The sequence below is a fragment of the Aptenodytes patagonicus genome, chromosome 5 (assembly GCF_965638725.1).
Source record: "Aptenodytes patagonicus chromosome 5, bAptPat1.pri.cur, whole genome shotgun sequence".
Lineage (NCBI taxonomy): Eukaryota > Metazoa > Chordata > Aves > Sphenisciformes > Spheniscidae > Aptenodytes > Aptenodytes patagonicus.
The window spans coordinates 11,728,607-11,745,921 of NC_134953.1; the positions used below are offsets into that span (position 1 = coordinate 11,728,607).

Consider the following 17,315-nt stretch of genomic DNA (forward strand, 5'->3'; position numbering starts at 1 on the left):
ACACAGCTTTCAACTTTCACATGCTTACAGCCAGTTTGGCTCTGCCATTCCCTGCTCCTTGGGGAGCCCCCACTGAAGTTATGCAGATAAGGCTGCTAAACCAACCCCCCTAGGACTGACTTCTCCATTCTGACCCATGCCCTAAAGCCCCATTAATATCTGGGACTCCTTCCAGACCCACCCTGCTAGCATCAAATGGTCGGTGCTGTACCAGCTTGTCCCAGTGAAGTTAGCAAGGCTTCAGGACAGTCCAAGCTTTGTAGGGTTGTTCAGACTTGTGAAACACCTACAGAGGGCTCAATGACTCAAAAAAGCCTTTTAATTTCATGTCTAAGTGCCACCCTTCACAGTGTGTTAAAAGAGAAGGGAAATTGCACAGAACGAAATGGAAACAAAAAAGAAACATTCCCACTTGTGTTTGAAAAACTGTTAGGGAAGTGAATAGCTTTTAATGTGTAATGAGCATCCGTTCCTTCAGAGAGCTTTGGAAATCTTGACCATTAATTTGATCTTCTTTTTCTCCCCACTTGGATCAGTAGAAAGATTTTCTACATGTACAGTTTCAGACCCTTGTTCATCACTGTTAATTTTCCCTCTGTATCCATTTCAGGATCCTCCTCCTAGATTTTGTCAGTCACTGCCACAGAGATTCAGCAAGGCTGTCTTGTAATCGCCACTGGTGTCATCCTGACAGGAGAAAAGATTAAAAAAAAAAAAATTTAAAAAAGGTGAGCGTGGAAGTTCCTCTGCATGCTCCGAGTGCTGACTTTGTCAGTCCATAGAATATGCCCACACAGGAAAAGGACTTTGGAAACAGCAAGCCAGACTTCAGCAGAGTTACTGCCAGCTGACACGCCATCAAAAGTGAACGGAGAAATGAGGCTTGTAGCCGCCACCTGAAATAACATGTATCAAGTCCAATTCTTTTCTTTGGAGTGCAGGTGAGCAATTGATCATGGCTGCATCCCACAGAGTGGCACAAAGTCAGCACGAACGAGAGCAACGACCCTGTTGTGTTCAGATTTTATGTCCCTGGGTATTTGTGTGGCATTCTCTCCCCTACAGGAAGGGAAAGGGCAGCATAGTTAGCCCTGACACATGACATTTTCTTAAAAAGCTACAAATACGGTCATTTTGATCTAGAGAAGCACTACAGAGAATCACTAGATAAAAAAAAATTTGCTCCCTTTGAATGTTTCGTGATGACAGGTGTAAAGCCAGTTCCACTTCTCAGAAGGAATGAATATTCCATACAGACCCTTGAAGACTGATCATTAATCAACATGACAGACACTGACAGTGTCAATTAGAAGAAAAGGCCTTCATTACAGAACCAGACTTCCCATGGGGACTGCTAAGGATAGGGCTTCTGTGCCATTTGCACTGGGGGAGAGGAATGTCCCAGAGTCCTTAGGACAAATGGTAAACCCCAGCATTTCAGCCCTAATACGGGAGGGTCATTCACTCAGGGCTGAGACTCAAACCTCAAAAGCTACAATAAGCTTTGACAAGGTTCAGTTTCTAAACCTGTCTCACCACAGTATAGACCAGGCCTTCATCTGGCATAAGTCAGTTAAAAAAAACACAAACCAAACCAAAAACCAAACCAAGAACAAAAAGAAAACAAAACAAAAACCCCAGCACTGTTTTGACTTATATGGCACTGGCTTGGGGTAGTAAAGGTCAGCAGAGAGAAAGAGGAGAAAACAGCACAGCAGTGTGGGAAAGGTGTAACAGGGAGGATTAATTTAATCTAGATTCATCTAGGAGATCATGAAGTGCATGGATACAGAGTCTGGTCCGTGAAAAACCTGGAGCAGTCTCTTCTCGGGTTTGGCTTTGCCCAAGTCACTTACAGAGCATACAATCTGACTCACCTTTCAGGCACATGTGTCTCTCAGGGAGCTGATTGTTAATAGGCCTAATGAAGGAGAGCTATGATCTTAGCAGAAATGACATTTTTACTGAAAACAACCATGGAAGCATCCCACAGTGCTGGACAGGTTAGGAATGTATGTGATGGCTAAGAACCATCATATCAAGGTGCTGCTTACCAGAATCATACTGGAGAGAGACTTTCCTGCTATATGCTTGAATTCAACCTTTATAAGATTTAAGTCAACTTCACTTCGAGAAACGATCACCCTTATAAGAGTCCCATCACGGGTGCCAGCCCCCTGAAATAACAGATATATCAGTCTGTGGTGTTAGTGGGTGTTCAAGGGATAAGCTGTTGCAAATTGGTCCCGGACAGGAGGAGTCAGCTTTCAAACATTGCTTGGCACATGTTCTGCAGTACATCTGCTTCTCTTTCTGGAGAGCCAACCCCCACCCCTCTCCCAGGGGCCACTGTCAATACCACAAGCCCGCCATGGAAGTGTGCTATAAGTCTTTGCAGATGTCAAATGCAAAAAAGCAAACATGCTACAGAGTTGGAAGTGGGCACTGAATACATATTGTCCTTCTGCAGCACCACCCATACAACACTTGGCTTCAACCAATATTGTTTAATCACTCACAGGAAAATGAAGATCATATCGATAACGAAAATAATCACTCATCTCAGCTTTCCACAAAGCTGGGACAGCTGACATCTTTTACCTATCAGTTAAGAGTTACAGGGGCACAATCTGCAGATGCCTTATGTGTCCACATTTGGAACTCTTTCATTTTATACTTCCATTGAAAGAATTGCTTCCTAGAAAGGAACTGTGGTTCAGTCCATTAAGTTAACATTGTGAGCAAAACTCCACCACGATCAACCTCCTAGAAAAGCATCTTCCAGAATTTTTGTCCATGTTGCAGAAGGTGGGACTGGTCTCCTTGCAGACTCCCAAGTCAGAAAAGCCAGACTCCCTTGGTGTCTCAAGCTTAAGTACCAAGGTTACTTTTCTACCCAAGGTGTTTGAAGGGATTCCGCTATTACTTGCAACAATAGCACTAAACTTGCTGGATTTCATCAAAACCTTGTCTTTTCTAATTTGAATTGGTGGAAGCCAAGTTACAAGTTAAGTCCAGTATGAAAACAAGTATGCTACAATGAAGAGTCTTACCTTTAAAGCATAGTACAGCCTCTCTGCAAAGTAGCAATGGACGTTCCTGGTGCATTTCACTAGGCATACAAAAAGGCTCAGTAAGAATCAATGGTAATTCCAGTCCAGGGCAGCAGATAACAGAGATTCGACACGCTTTCCATTAATTCAGTGTGCCCCTGGGATCTGAGTTTATCTTGCCTAAGAAGTACCCTTTACTTCCTACCAGATACCTTTATAGAGTAGGTCCATCCCATGACAGTCAATTGCTGCAGGAAAAAAGGCAGCAGACTCAGACAAAAGAAAAGGAAGTGTAGCCACTCTTACCAATAGCCAGCATGGCATCCTCAAGTGAACCATGCGTTTCACTCTTGATAGAGTCTTCTATGCTCTTACCGGCCAGTTTCTGGTATTCTTCAAAGACTGTTTGAAACACAAAGAATTTCAATTTTTTTACCAAGCAACTGCTCAGGCATTTTGTGCCCAATATTTACAGGTATGCTTGTGTGGCAATATGAAAGAACAGATCCTGCTAAAGCAATGGCCACATTTGCACCAACTTCAGGAGGCTTCAGTCAAGCCCAGAAATCAGCTACAAAAATGGATGCCAACGTTCACAAAAACCCAACCCATCCACGGGTCTTAATTCCCTGCCTTCATTTGAAAATGCAGGTTCAGTCACCTCCTATGCATTTTGAAATCTGATGCTTCATCGCTGTCTTTAATCACAGAAATGAAGCAGACAACAGAAGGTTAGGCACCACTCTATCATTTGGTCTTGTGTTTGTTGATATCACTAGCTTCAGGAGCCAAAATCAAATCAAATTAGATCTAGGACTATGCTGCTCGTGGCTCTTGGACTTTTAAATGATGACAACAGTTTGGGAAAACTTATTATTTCAACCACGATTTTAAAAAAAACAACTGAGAAAAGAGGAGCAAAACACAGGTGCAGATTCCAAGATATTTGAACTCCCACATTAACAAAAGCTCAGCAACAGAGTTGTTGTTCACCGTATACACGCTGGATACTCCAGGGTTCAGAATTACAGATCTCAGTTTCGATTCCTAGCTTTCAGACTAACAAAGAAGGAAAAGTAATGCAATGGACATCTTAATGATGTTTGCGCAGCATTCAAGATCAGATACCTAAACATCAATGCTCAGATACTTCTGGGAAAGGTAATACCACAGAATAAACAGATGGATACAATCTTCTCAACTCAGGCCTACTCTCCATATTAAAAAAGAATTAGCTGCAACAATTACACTCAAGTTTTAAAGATAAACAGTTACAGGCTGCCGTAGCACAGAGGTAATTACTTGCTTGGTGATACAGTAGGTCCCAAAGATTGGTTGCATCCTGACAGCAACTAGTTGAAATTCAGTTCCTAAAAGCAGACACGGCCAAAGACTAGAGACCACTTTTTTTTTTTTTTTTCCTAAGTGGTGCTGGGAGGTTAACTTTGAAACACAAGGGTGATCTGGCCTCCAGGGCCCAGAAAACAGCCTCAGAAGACCTCAGCTTGAAAAAGCTCAGGCATACCTGATTTATCATGAGCTAAATATATCAGTTTAGGTCCAGCTGATTTACACAGTACTTGATATGCTTAGATTCAGTGAACATAACAAAATCTGTTAGTCAGAGCCTTGGACTGCCTCAAAAGGCTTGAGATGACAAGGCCAGGTCTCTGCTGCACAGGGCAGTGGGGTGCTGAGGGCTCCCTTAGCTGGAGCTGGGCTAGTGTCTTCCTTCCCAGCAGCCTCTGATGCCCTCAGAAGAACCTGGGGCAGAAGTGCAAGGTGCTTCTCCAGCACCGAACCAGCTACTTTTTTGGTGATTTTTCCCCAGAGGAACCCACATCCGAGGAGTCACGGGTCTGTCCACTGCATGCTCCTACCTGGTTAGAAAGGGACTGTCTCTCGCTCCTTGCATTTATAAAAACAGCTATACCATCCAGCCATCACCCCTGTATAAGGACTCCTAGATAAGCCATTTGATTTTCAGCAGCACTAAGTCTTCATGAGTTTTCACGAAAGCTGAAAACTGAGTGACCAAGGATTAGGAGACAGACTCAGGTACTTATTTCTGACCACCCATGTCTCCCATCTGTAGCCCTGCCTCTTCTTTTTGGCTAGAGTGATTTCTCATTTCGAAGGCTTGGGAGTATGGGCTCTGCTCCATACCTTTCAGCAAGTGTGTGGCACTCCTTGTGCACAAGATGGTGATGAACTGTATCTCATCAGTGCCCTGTATCTTCTCCCCAGCAGCATAGAGAGTCTGTAATTTAACATGTAATTGTTAGAGAGATGTTCTGTGTGTGCAGCTGGTAAAGGAACAGTTTGGCTTAAGGCACTGCTAGGGTAAAGGGGTTTGAAGTAACCTAAAACACTGCGTGAACTAGACTCTCCTAGAATGGTTGATTATGAAAACCCTTGACCGTGTCTTCTAGTCAAACTGGAGCAGTCACTAGCTCCACCCTTTCCAGCCCTCCTGCAGCAGCTGGAGCAGCCAACAATACTCTTGAGGTTTCTTCTCTATTCTTTGCTGTCCCACTCCACCATACCCATATACTTTCATGTATCAAAAGCAGCTGAGCCCAAGCCCAGCTCTCATCACTCGTCTTTGGAAGAGCAAGGCTCAGCAGTGCAGGCAAAACTGAAGAACCCCAAGTTGCTTCTGCTTGAAGACCACCCCTCCCCAAACTATTGTGGCTCCAACCCTCTGCTGGCCAGGACTCTACTGCTCACTGAAGCACTCTGAAGTTCAAGACTGGTGGGATGCAGGCATATCACTGATCACAGGCATTTGATAGTACCTCTGCATCCTGGAGAGCCAGTGCTGTGTCCACGTAGAGAGTGGCATTGTCCCTCTCACCCTGTGAGAAAAAAAAAAAAGGAATGTAACCATTTTGTCCCATGAAGATTCTTCCATATGTAAGGATCACAGCATACATTCTGGACAAAGATCAATTATCCTTCTCAGCTATCTACTTCTGCAGAGTACTCAAGCAGTAATGTTTCAGACAGCACAAGTGCTAACTCCTTCACTGAAAGGCACTGAAATCAATCATATGAAGCAGAGCCAAAAAATTGCTGTTATTCTGCTGCTAGGCAGGAAAATTCGGAAAACATGGTAGGATAAATGCATCTGAATGCACTCAGCATTGAGGGGACAGACCCTGGAAGAGTGGTGAATCATAGTTGAGGGGCACTGTTTTCCAAGACCCTTGTAAAGTGCAACGGCTTTACGCATATGTAAGAGTGAGGCGTCTCCCTGCAGCAGAGCTGACTGTAAGTTCCAGCCCTCTTACTGCTGCTAAGGGAGGGGGTTTCCCTGCTTCAGTCACATTGAAGGTGAAACACAGATCCAGTCCAAGTGACATGTTTGTCTCTGCAGTTTATCTGGTGATCATGACTGTATTGCCTATTCTATTGCATGCCTTCTCCAAAAAGGAAGAGAAAAACGTGAAGATCTTTAAACCCTCATTTCTTTTCTCTAGCATTACCTGAAGAAGGCAAACCAGAATCTGTTCAAAGTAGCCACTTGTTTCCGATTTTATGTCTTCTTCCAGATCAGAACCGTATTCTACCCAAGGGAAAGAGAAGGACAAGGGAAGGATTTGTTATTTGGGTGTTATAGTCAGGATATTATCAGTCACCCAAAGACACGCAATAGCCTGACACTAGTCAAGAAGGTTGCTAGGGAAAAAAAACAGGGCTGAGATCAACTCACACCCTCAGTGATACCCAGGTTGGCATTCACATCCGACTGAGTCACTAATTCCACTGATGTCCAAGGCATAAACACATACTATATCTCTAACATTACCTCTAAGGAACCAGAGAGATACCAACTATTTACAAATACACATTTGATAAATTCCCATCTAGAGTGTATTTAATGGGGAGAAAAAGCCAAGTGCATAGCTATAGTTTTGTTTGTGTTCTGACAATAGCCTGTGTGGCCAAGCTGAACCAAATTTGTGATTTGCTGACTTTTTCCTCTAGCTGGATGGAGAGTTAGAAAGGGATTTTCAAATTCTCTCAGCATAGCCATGTTCTGTTTGCCAGGCTGAAAGCAGAGTTAGGTTGCACCTTCTTGCTTTTAAAAATCCCATTTTCCTGCTGACAGTGCTAGTTGGTAACACCATTCCTGCTGTGCAGTCAGGCAGTCACACATTGCTCTGACCACACAAATCAGAGCCCCAGGCACTTTACCTTCTTTGTACGCCTTGATTATCTCTTTGATCTGCGCTTTTGTCCGGGATGCCAGGATCTCTATGATAACACCTTCACTTGTTCCTACGCCCTTTAATAGAAAACACAGTGGAGAAATAAAGGTGGAGAAAGGCATCTAGTCATGGAGTGTGATTTATTGCTAGAGAAGTATGGTCAAGTGAGGAGTCAGAATGCAGCAAAATGTTAGGCTGTATGCTGAGCTGTGAGAAACTGTCAGGATGAAACCTGGAGACACAAAGCACATTTGGTTTGAATACGGTTTCTTTTACTGAGGTGTCTAATTCATAAAGGATGATTTTATATAATCCTGCACTTCTGCAATGCATTTCTGGATCTGGATCTTAGTGTAAAGAGGGATGTGGGGAGACCAATGCTTGGCTAGTCAGTCCATCTTTGTACCATCTTAATAGACCTCTCTGCATCTGAAACTTGAAAAGATACTGTATCAATAGGTAGGATCCCAGCCAACCCCAGCATGGCCCTCGCACCACCACTCCTTGATTTCTTAAAGGTTTCATGTCTCAGGTGGGGCATCAGGGCAGTAGCTTTGTGTCATTGAGCTCCATTCACCAGAGGCACTGCAGAAAGCAGCAAAGAGATGTTTAACTGAAAACCGTCATCTGTGAACGTTCATTTCTTGCCAAAGCTGAGTTTAGTCTTGCTCTTGCCTTCCCCAGGCTCTGTGAGACATGTATGTACAGAAACTCTCATACACCCCTAAATATTAAAGCATATAATGAAGATATAAATATTTTTCCCCAGATATGCATTAATAGCACAATTAACTATTTCTCAAAAGCTACTGCTAATAACAAACTTAGTCATGCAACAGTCCAGCTACTATAATTTGTGTTAATAAGCACAGTTACAGGAAATTAACACTGGATCCATGCTGCTCCTTAAACATCAGCATGCAATTCGCTTACCTTCATGGCATCATGGAGCTCCTTGGCATCATATTTGAACGGGGAGTACATGAGAGCTACAATGAGCCTCTCAAAGTCGCCACTCAGTTCAGACTTCAGGCTTTCAATCAGATCCTGTTAAACACGCACCACACAGTTACATAAAAAGCCTCAGAAGATCTCTTTACTGCCTAGTGCTGTTTCCATCCCCACCGCCTACAGCAATGAAGCGGAATGACAGTATTGTATTGACAGTTTATTAGAAAAGGTCCCGGGACTGAAAAAGGCACCTAACTCCAAAATGGGATTTGTCTAGATCCTTCCACGTTCCCTGTTGTCCCATTACTCAAGCTTCTCCCAGGTACTAATTAATTCTGCAGCAAAGTAGGGAAGATAAAAATCTTCCTCCACCCTGCTTTACTCAGCGAGCAGAACCAGGCAGCTGAAGGCCTTGAATTGAGCAAGGGATGTAGCTTCAGACAGGGCCAATTCCCAAAGCCTGCATATAAACATGCACCCAGGACTTTTGCAGAATCAGGCATGCAGTCTGTTTGAAGATAGACTTCAAACTTCCCTTTCACTATAATGCAGGTTTTTTCGGCTATGACTCACCCTGTTTTAGTGGGATGCAAACACTCTATTCATTGTCCCATACTTCCCCCCCCATTTGCTTCCCTTTCTTAGGCCCTTGCATGGCAGTCCCTCTTCCAGCAAGGGTCATCGGAGACTCCTGTTTCTATGCTGACCCAAGAGCCTACATTGCTCTTTCCCAACACATTTCCTTCTTTCCCCCTCTAACTGTGACTCTCAGACAACTAGCTCCAGAGTACAGCTGGTGGAAGAGTTTGCTGGTGGAAGAGTTTTCCCAGTAAAAGTAAGATTTTTATCAAAGAGAGAAGGATAGACACAGAAAAACATGGGTGTGGATAACCACAGTTTGTTTTCACTTTCAGAATTTCCAAACAAATGTAATGAAATAATTCTTCAAATTGAACTTTCTTTGGCATTTAAAAGGGCCCCAAACCAAACCAATATTTTACTCAAAATGCCACTTAGAAAGGTATGAATTCTTGATTTGATAAAAATTACACTTTAAGTTAAAATAGATTTTTTAAAAATATTTCTTGTCAAAATGCATTTTACCAAAAAAATTACAATCTTTGGGGGGGAAGACCATTTTTTCCAATGAAAATTTAATTTCACACATTCACCCCAGGCCTTATAAATAAATATTGATCTACTCATTTGCAGAAGACCTGTATATAGTTTACACCACGCTTGCAGGATGAACTGTACACCCATTTACTACATTCTGCATGCAGCGAAACAGTGACTGAATATGGCTTTGTTTTGGAAGAACCTTTCCAAACTGTCCTTTGAAGGATTTGGCAATCTGTTGACGCTGCATATTGCTCCTCTTGGTTAGGACATCAATTATAGCTTGTTCATCAGTCCCTGTGGAGAGCAACAATAAGCCATAAACACAGTGCACAAAATAAGTTGAGACTAGTCCAAAATCCCATTTTAAGTATTTAGACAACCTTCCCTAGCTTATTGCCTTCATAATGTAGAATTTTAAGTATGTATTGAGGAAACTTTAATTTTTAATTTTCCACATTAAAAAATGTTATCTTTGGCTGCAATTTTCTTAAGGAGTGGCTTTCAACTGGGCAATTATAAGCAGAACATAGAATTTACGCATGTGGTTGGAGTCAACTCACCAAGCCCTTTCATGGCCTTGTACAGAGTCTGAGCATCAGGTGTGGGGTCAAAGTTTAAAGCACCTGTCACGGACTTGCCCTCTGCTTCACTCTGAAAGAAGAAGAAAAATATGGGACTTTTCACCACTGCTTTTCATCAGCTGAAGAAAAAGTATTTTGGAAAGTGAATTGGTATTACTCATTGCCTACGCATGGGGAAGGCACAGAAGAGTGGAGGGGTTCATTCAAAGTATCTCAGCAGAGCTCCGAAGAGAACACAAGTTTCCTGCCTCCAGCTGCCTCTACCAGCCTTCAGCTCCTGGCACAAACATGAAGTGCAAAGCATGACTGACACTGCTGCAACAGTCATTAGGTGCAGGCAGTCTGGTAGAAAGAGCTGAGTAGGCTAGACTTTCTTATTCACCCGTTAAATACAACACTTCATAACATGTATACTGCTATTAGGAACTGCATTTCTTGGTGGTTTGGTGCAGGGTAGTTTTTACCCATAGTTTTTAGATTTCATGGAATAGTCATCTCTCACAGACCATTTTTCTAGGTAGCAGCTTTATTCTCCTGCTGCTGCTTCACTTGTGCACAGCCGATTTCAAGAAGGAAGTATCTCCGCTGGAAGGATTTGGGCCAAGAGACTACTTTGAAGGAAGACATCCATCTGGAGAAGTGCAGGTTTGATGTTCTCCCCTGAACCAAGGGCCAACTGCACAGGAATCCTCCAGACAGACCCCTAAGGCACTGCCAGTGCTAGAGTCCCAGGACAGAAAGACACACCGACACTTATTCCAGTCACCACAAGGTAGTGGGGCCATCAACCAGAACCCAGGCTTAAGAGCTTGAATTTAACAAAAGCTGTTAGTCGAGGGACTGGCTTGAATATATTGATGCATCTCTAACAATAAGGTCCTATCAACAGGGGAGTACATGAGTGGTTATTCATAGAGAGTCATAACCACTTTATTCCAATAATGGACAGAATTTTCTCTTCCTTAGCAGCAGAGAGATTTAAGTTGTCCCAGGAAACTACTATGTTCCCATAAATTTACTTGCAGGGATATGGTTAATATCGAACTAATGATATCAGTATGACTTGACGGATTTTTCAATGGGGGTGGCCTCAGAGTCAGATAAAAAGCACCTTCAAATCAGAGCTTACAGACCCAAAAGAATTGCTATGGTTATCCCATCTGACTTGCATAACACAGACCACCAGGTGCCACCCAGCAGCCTCCTGCTATGGTGCAAATCCCTTCTGCTCTTATCTCCTGTGCTAAAGAGGGCTCTACCCCTCTTCTCCTAGAGTCTCATCAAAGTCCTCCCCAGAGAAAAAGCCTTCAAGCAATCCTCGCCAGGTAGAAAAGCTTGTGGAAATTCCCTTCAGGACCTGCATTCCTGGTTTTTAATGAGAGGCTGGAAGGTTAACGGCTGCGTGCTCAGGAGTGCCTGTCAACAAATGCCAGGTCTAGCCTAGCGCCACAGCTGAAGCATACCCACACTGTGCTGCACAGATGCTCAGACTGGCTCTGAGCAAACCAGCTCAGGTGTCCTTGTTGAGTTCTTCACCGGTAGATATTGCTGGCACATATTTGCATGCTGGCCCCTTTGCCAGCCAAGCTCTGGGCTTGGCAAGCAAGCAAGAGGCAATGATGAGTAGCAGGAGAGGCAGTATGTTCATCAGTCAGGAAGATCTGGAAGAGGTCTTCAGTTTGCAGAAGTTTGCTTTACAGCCAGCACAGAGACAGACTCTTGTGCTACCATACCCTGCTCCCAGCAGAGAGAGCAGCTGCAGAGCGGACAGCGTCAACAGAAAGCTGCATCTAGTAAGAAGTTTCAAGTCCCAATGACCACTGAGCAGCAAATTTAGGGCTGTGGTGAAGCTGTCACTGCAGAAAGAGCAATGACAGACTAAAGCATTGCCACCCCCAAAGGTTTGTCATCGGTCTGGAACAGGAGGTTTGGCTGAGCTGGTAGGACCATTGCAAGCGCTCCTTTTCTGCTCCCTTTGAAGTCAGCCAGCACCATCACAACTGCCCTGGAAAGCAGGTTACGCTCAACCATCTGATTTTGCTCTGAGAAAGATGGACACTCCTCTCTACCAGCATACAAGGGCTCATGTGAAAGAAACACTCTGGACCTGTGCCTGGTGACTCAGGGAAAGAGGGAGTACAAAGCTGAGCTTTCATTTGGAGGCAGCAGAAACAACTTAAACAATAGTCTTTTTTTGGTACTAATTCCAATAAACATTTGCAGCCCATCCTGGCTCAAGTAGCACGCTCATGACTCACTCATGCACTTCATTCTCCGTGTATTTAATTGTTCCAGCACAGGTACAATCACAACAGGTTTCCAGAGTAACCCTGTTCAGTTTGGTCTTGTTTCCCAGATTGATCCTACAATTACCTAACTGAAGCTACTCAAGGCATCTGTGTAACGCCTACGTGAAGACGAATAATTGGCACAAAAGCAATGGAATCAGTGTACCTTACAGCTGATGCTCTGAAAAGTTTTACCTATAAATGAAGGGGAAGGGAATTAAAAGTTTTCCTACCAAAATATTTTCAAACCTAAACAGTAGTTTATTGAAAAGCTGGAATTTGGGGACAGGTAGGGTTACTGGTTTTTTTCAGTGGAATGTTTAAAAAAAAAAAAATCACATTTTTTTCATTCTATTTGCTTTTGAACTCCATTTTTATGAAGGGTTTGGAAAACCAAAACATTTTTCTACCATCCTTCTTTTGCCCTCTCATCTTCTCTTCATGCCTCCACCCCCTACAACACCAACAGGTAAGAGATTGCTAGAGCTTTCAAGGGCCTTTCTCCTTCTCCTTTTCTCACTCTAAGTTCTCAAAAGATTTCCAGCTTGGGGGCATGGGGTGGAACAGATCAGCAGAAAGGGAAAAATTAAAGTCAGAGCTACTCCAAGCTTTGGAAAAAGTCCGTTTTACTGTACTAAACTTCCAAAAGGAAATAGGGAGGCAGAGGGAGGTCAGCAGAAAGGAAGATCACAATTTTAATCTTTCTGGGGGGAAAAGAAAAAAAGTCATGATACGTTTTGAGATCAGGGAAGTTGCCTATCTGAAGTCTGTCTGAAGGAAAGCAGGATTTAGCTCAGTATTCCCCAACCCCCAAGGTGTTTTGTTTCTCCGGTTCCCACCCCTCTGTTGCAAAATCATAACCGAGAACCTGAAAAATGGTCATGTTCATGCAAAGTGGTTTCTCACTCCCTGATGATGTATTGCACCTGAGGTAACACAATACACTGCAAGACAGCTCTCCTACACTTCCCAAGCACCTTTGCCAGCACGTGGCAGCAGAAGCCCCTTTAAGGCCCCCTGCTCAGGTCACCCCTTGCACAGGCTGCTGAAACATGAAGCCTTCTTCACAACCAGGCGGAAGGGGAACACAAATCTTTCCAAAGACGACATGAAAGGAGCGAAGAGAAAGCCTGTGCGCTACTGGCAGTGGAGGTGGGCAAGGGACTGGGCTGGGAAAGAGGACTTCTCTGCCAGTATTCCTCCATCACATGTCTCCAGCAGGTCTCTTCTAGGCCTTGGCTTATAGGCATCTGGAGGTAAAGTCCGGGGGTACACCTGGCCTTCCACATAGACTCATGGGAGAGCTGCCATCGATGGCAACAGAGCTATGCACGTCACCAGAGCTGCCCCCTGCCTGGCCTGAGCCGTACCCTGGAGGCTGCCTCAGCACACCCCACGAGCATCCCCCCCATCCTGCCACATTCCTCCCAAAGCCACAAAAGTTTAAGAGACATACACAGTGTTTCTGGCTCCTAGCAGATAGACAGGGTGTCCAAGCCCACATCATCGTTGCAATATTAAAAACCCCGAAGGAAAAAGACACTGCGGCTTGACCACATCTCCTTCCATGACCACAGTCTGCCAGCACAACTTGGGAACAAAACAGGGACAGGCCAGTGCCCTGCACTCACTACCACAAGAGAGGGGAGCAGATGAAGAGCCTGCAGCTTTCAGACCTAATGCAGACCCCAGCTGTGTTACTTTGCTGCTCCCCAATACTGTCTCCCCATGTACAAAGGCACACAAACACCCCCTGCACTCAACTGAAGGACCAGGGAGAGTCTGCTTTTCTTCTTAAAGCCAGCAATCACACTAACACCTTCCTTAATCAAGGTTTTGGAAGTGCTAAAAGCTATTTTATAGTTAGAAAAATCAGTAAATAGGTCTGGCTGTTTTTTAAAGGGAAACATTTCATTCCCACACAGTGCCTGATGCAACTTATAAGTCAAGGTGTCTTACTTTAGTATTTCCTCTACTTACCCAAGCCTTCCACCATGCCATTCCGGTCTCAGTAGTGATACCTAGGTCTGTTGGTGAAGAAAACCACACGTATCACACTTCACGGTTAGCGAAACTGAGATTTGAAGGGGGTGGAGGGAGAAGAGAAAGAACGAAAGAAAAGTTCTTTTCAATAAACTTACCACAAGAAAATTGGAATAACTGTACTCCTCAGGAGGCTTATTTCCTCTGGAAGCTGCAAAATGTAACTGGCCTCTCTGTGCTGGGAACACACAGGTATAAACCATCCTTATCTACAAATTCCACGGGGCAACGCCCTCAGACATGACTCAACCTGTTTTTTCACATATGATCTCACAGGGAGAGATCAAGTTGCTTAATAAATGAGGCTTCCTTTGTGAGGAGCCCTACATTCAACCCCTTGACTAAAGCTCATTGTAATTTTTCCACTGCTTCTCCCCACACACACCCTTCCCCGCTAACATTTTGGCCTCTGGCACCAACACAATGTGCAAATTACAACCAGGTAATTTCTTGGCATAAAACTCCACTGAGACTTGGTGAGTTCTGCTACAACAGAATAAGCCACTCACTCATTATTACCAACTCTTTCTACCTCTGGAACACAGCAAAACAGGACTCTAGAAACTTAACAAGCCCTCCTCTACCTCCCTTCCTTCAAAAAAGCTTATTTTAAAAAAACAAACAAACAAACCCCAACCAACAAACACAGCCACACCCCACACCATACATGCCCTACATCTTACAGTAAAGCTCAATAAAGCAGCAGACTGTACAGAGACTTGGGAGGTCCCCCCAGTCCCATACCTAGACTTGCATGGCATCAGTCAAGAAGCATCTCTAGGCTAACATAGGACCAGCACATTTAAGGCTAACAACTTTCAGTAATGCCAACCCCAGCAAAGTTGTCATAGGGCTTGCACTAGCTGCTGTGACATGTTAAGGCTTAGGAGTACAGTGTGAAATTTTTTTTTTCCCCTTTTTGTGTTTGTTTTAGAAAGAGCTGAACAGCTCTTAATGCTTTAATTTGGAGAAATGCTTCTGTGAAATCAGCCGAAATATCTTATGGTTGTAGCAATATTTTCCTGTCTAGACTTTTGTCAGAATCCACCTGTGCCAACTTTTATTTATTTATTGTAAATGGAAAGCTGCCCTGATGGAAACGTTCCTACCAGCTATATCTTAACCCTTGCTATATAGCAGCTTTGCCCCCTCTCACATTTACAGACCCACATGAGATGCTGGGTAAACACCAAACTATGGACCTCTCTTATTTCCTTCCCACACACGGCTATTTCACTTAACCCAGCAGGGTCCCCCATGGCCTGGGAAGCTGCCCTGGCTATTCCCAAGAGAACGAGTTGTGCCAGCTGCTCCTGCCTCAAACGCATCCATCATATGGCAAGTTGTGAAGGAGGAGGCATTACCCTTGGCATAAAAAGCATGCCGCTAGGGTCTGCACTGGCTTGGTTTCTAGCCATGTTTGACAGGCAAGTTTATCAACAACACACAGCAAGGGGAGTTCATGAGCAGTCCTTCGTTCCTCCTCCTCCTCCTGGGGGTAAGGTGGATTTGCAAGCAGGGTGGATTTGCTTTTGCTGGATCCCATGGCTGTGCCTGGCTGGCTACATATGCTTTTTCCCTGTGTTGGGGTTTAATTGGGTCAGCTTGCCATGGACGTCAGCTTTCTTGAGGACTTCAAGGACAAAGAAGCCCTTCTAGACAGAAAATCAGAGTCACAGCAAACAGCTGTAGGTCACAGAGGGGAGCAGAGACCAAACTAGACAGAAAATGGGAAAAAGCCCAAGTGATCATTCTTGCCAGCATGAACTGGCTGTGAAGGGACATAACAGGGGATTTTAATACAGAGAAACACTGGCCAGATTTTAAGAAATCAATATGGATGGGCTAGGAAAGGTCTGGAGAACCTGAACCCTGCAGCAAGACTCAGCAGTGCTGCACAGTCTTAATACAGACCAGAGCAGTCAGCACTCACAGGCCAGTGGAGCAGGAGGCAGACACTACAGTCCAATATCCCTTTTGCTTGCGCAGATGCTGTTAAACTGAGCAGCTTTAAACATGAACAGACTCATCTTCACTACAGTTTTTGTCCCTCCCTTAACACACTCGCTGTGTATGTGAGGGAGCTTATCCATCATTCAGGTACTTTACTACTGTGTACCAGAGAGACACACACATCTTTTACAGCAGCAGTAAGCTATGTAAGGCACAACCTCACATATAGCTCGGTGATTACCCTCAGGAACATGCAAAACTTCAGAAGAGGGGCAGAAGATGATGCACAGGTTCTCCCAAGCCTCACTGTCTCACCCCCCACCAAGAGGCCTTTTTTCATCTCAGGTAACACTCCATTTTGGAAAGTGAACTCCAAATGCACTAACAAGACTGTCAATAGAAACTCTGCCCAACATCATATTGAAGTGGTTAGAACTTGACTCAGACAGCGATCCTGTTTGCTTGTACTGTGGGGTACTGTGCTACCCCACAAAATACAGTCATCTTTCAGCTATCTACAAAATGGTTACCTGGGCAGTAGGTCAATTGTGCTGTGGGTACAGACACCTGTAAAGTGTCTCCACAGTAAATCTTTCTCAAGCCTCATCTGCAGGCCTCCTCTAGGCTTTCAGAGAGCCCCTGCTCCTGCCAATATGGCCAGCACAGCCATCAGCCAGCAAGAGTGGGCAGAAACCTCCAGCAGAAGAAGCACATGCACCATAATCAGGTTTGGTTCGTGGGTTTTTAAACCATTTGGTCCAAATCAGTTTTCAGCTAGACAAAATGAAGAAGCTACCAGGGTATTTTGCTTTTCTTGACTCCGCCCTTGGGACTTTCCAAGCTTGAATCAGTGACATAGGAGCTGCCCCTGATATATACTCAACCAGTGTAAGGAAAGTTATAAAAGAAATCACAAGCAAGATTTTGCTCAACCTTTTTCAAACCCCCAAAATATTTAAGGCACAAAGTAAAGGTGCTGATAGCCTTAAAAAGTGCATTACTGGCATTGTTTCACAAAGCTTTTGCCACCCATTAAGCTCTGACTACTCTGTTTTAGGTCAAATGAGAGCAGTCTAAAGGATACTCTGATTTAGACTGAGGGTGACTAAA

General features: G+C 44.2%; 1 protein-coding gene across 1 annotated transcript; it reads right to left on the reverse strand.

Moving 5' to 3' along the window:
• Positions 1–301: 301 nt before the first annotated feature.
• Positions 302–14,422, reverse strand: LOC143160355 (annexin A8-like protein 1). Its single transcript, XM_076338076.1, has 13 exons — positions 14,351–14,422; positions 14,190–14,236; positions 9,901–9,991; positions 9,540–9,634; positions 8,201–8,314; positions 7,254–7,344; positions 6,542–6,621; positions 5,852–5,911; positions 5,220–5,313; positions 3,360–3,455; positions 3,054–3,112; positions 2,055–2,177; positions 302–687 (listed from the first exon to the last, which is right to left on the reverse strand). The coding sequence occupies exons 2-13, from the start codon at positions 14,208–14,210 to the stop codon at positions 631–633; spliced, it is 981 nt and encodes a 326-aa protein (XP_076194191.1). The 5' UTR covers positions 14,211–14,236; positions 14,351–14,422; the 3' UTR covers positions 302–630.
• Positions 14,423–17,315: the final 2,893 nt, after the last annotated feature.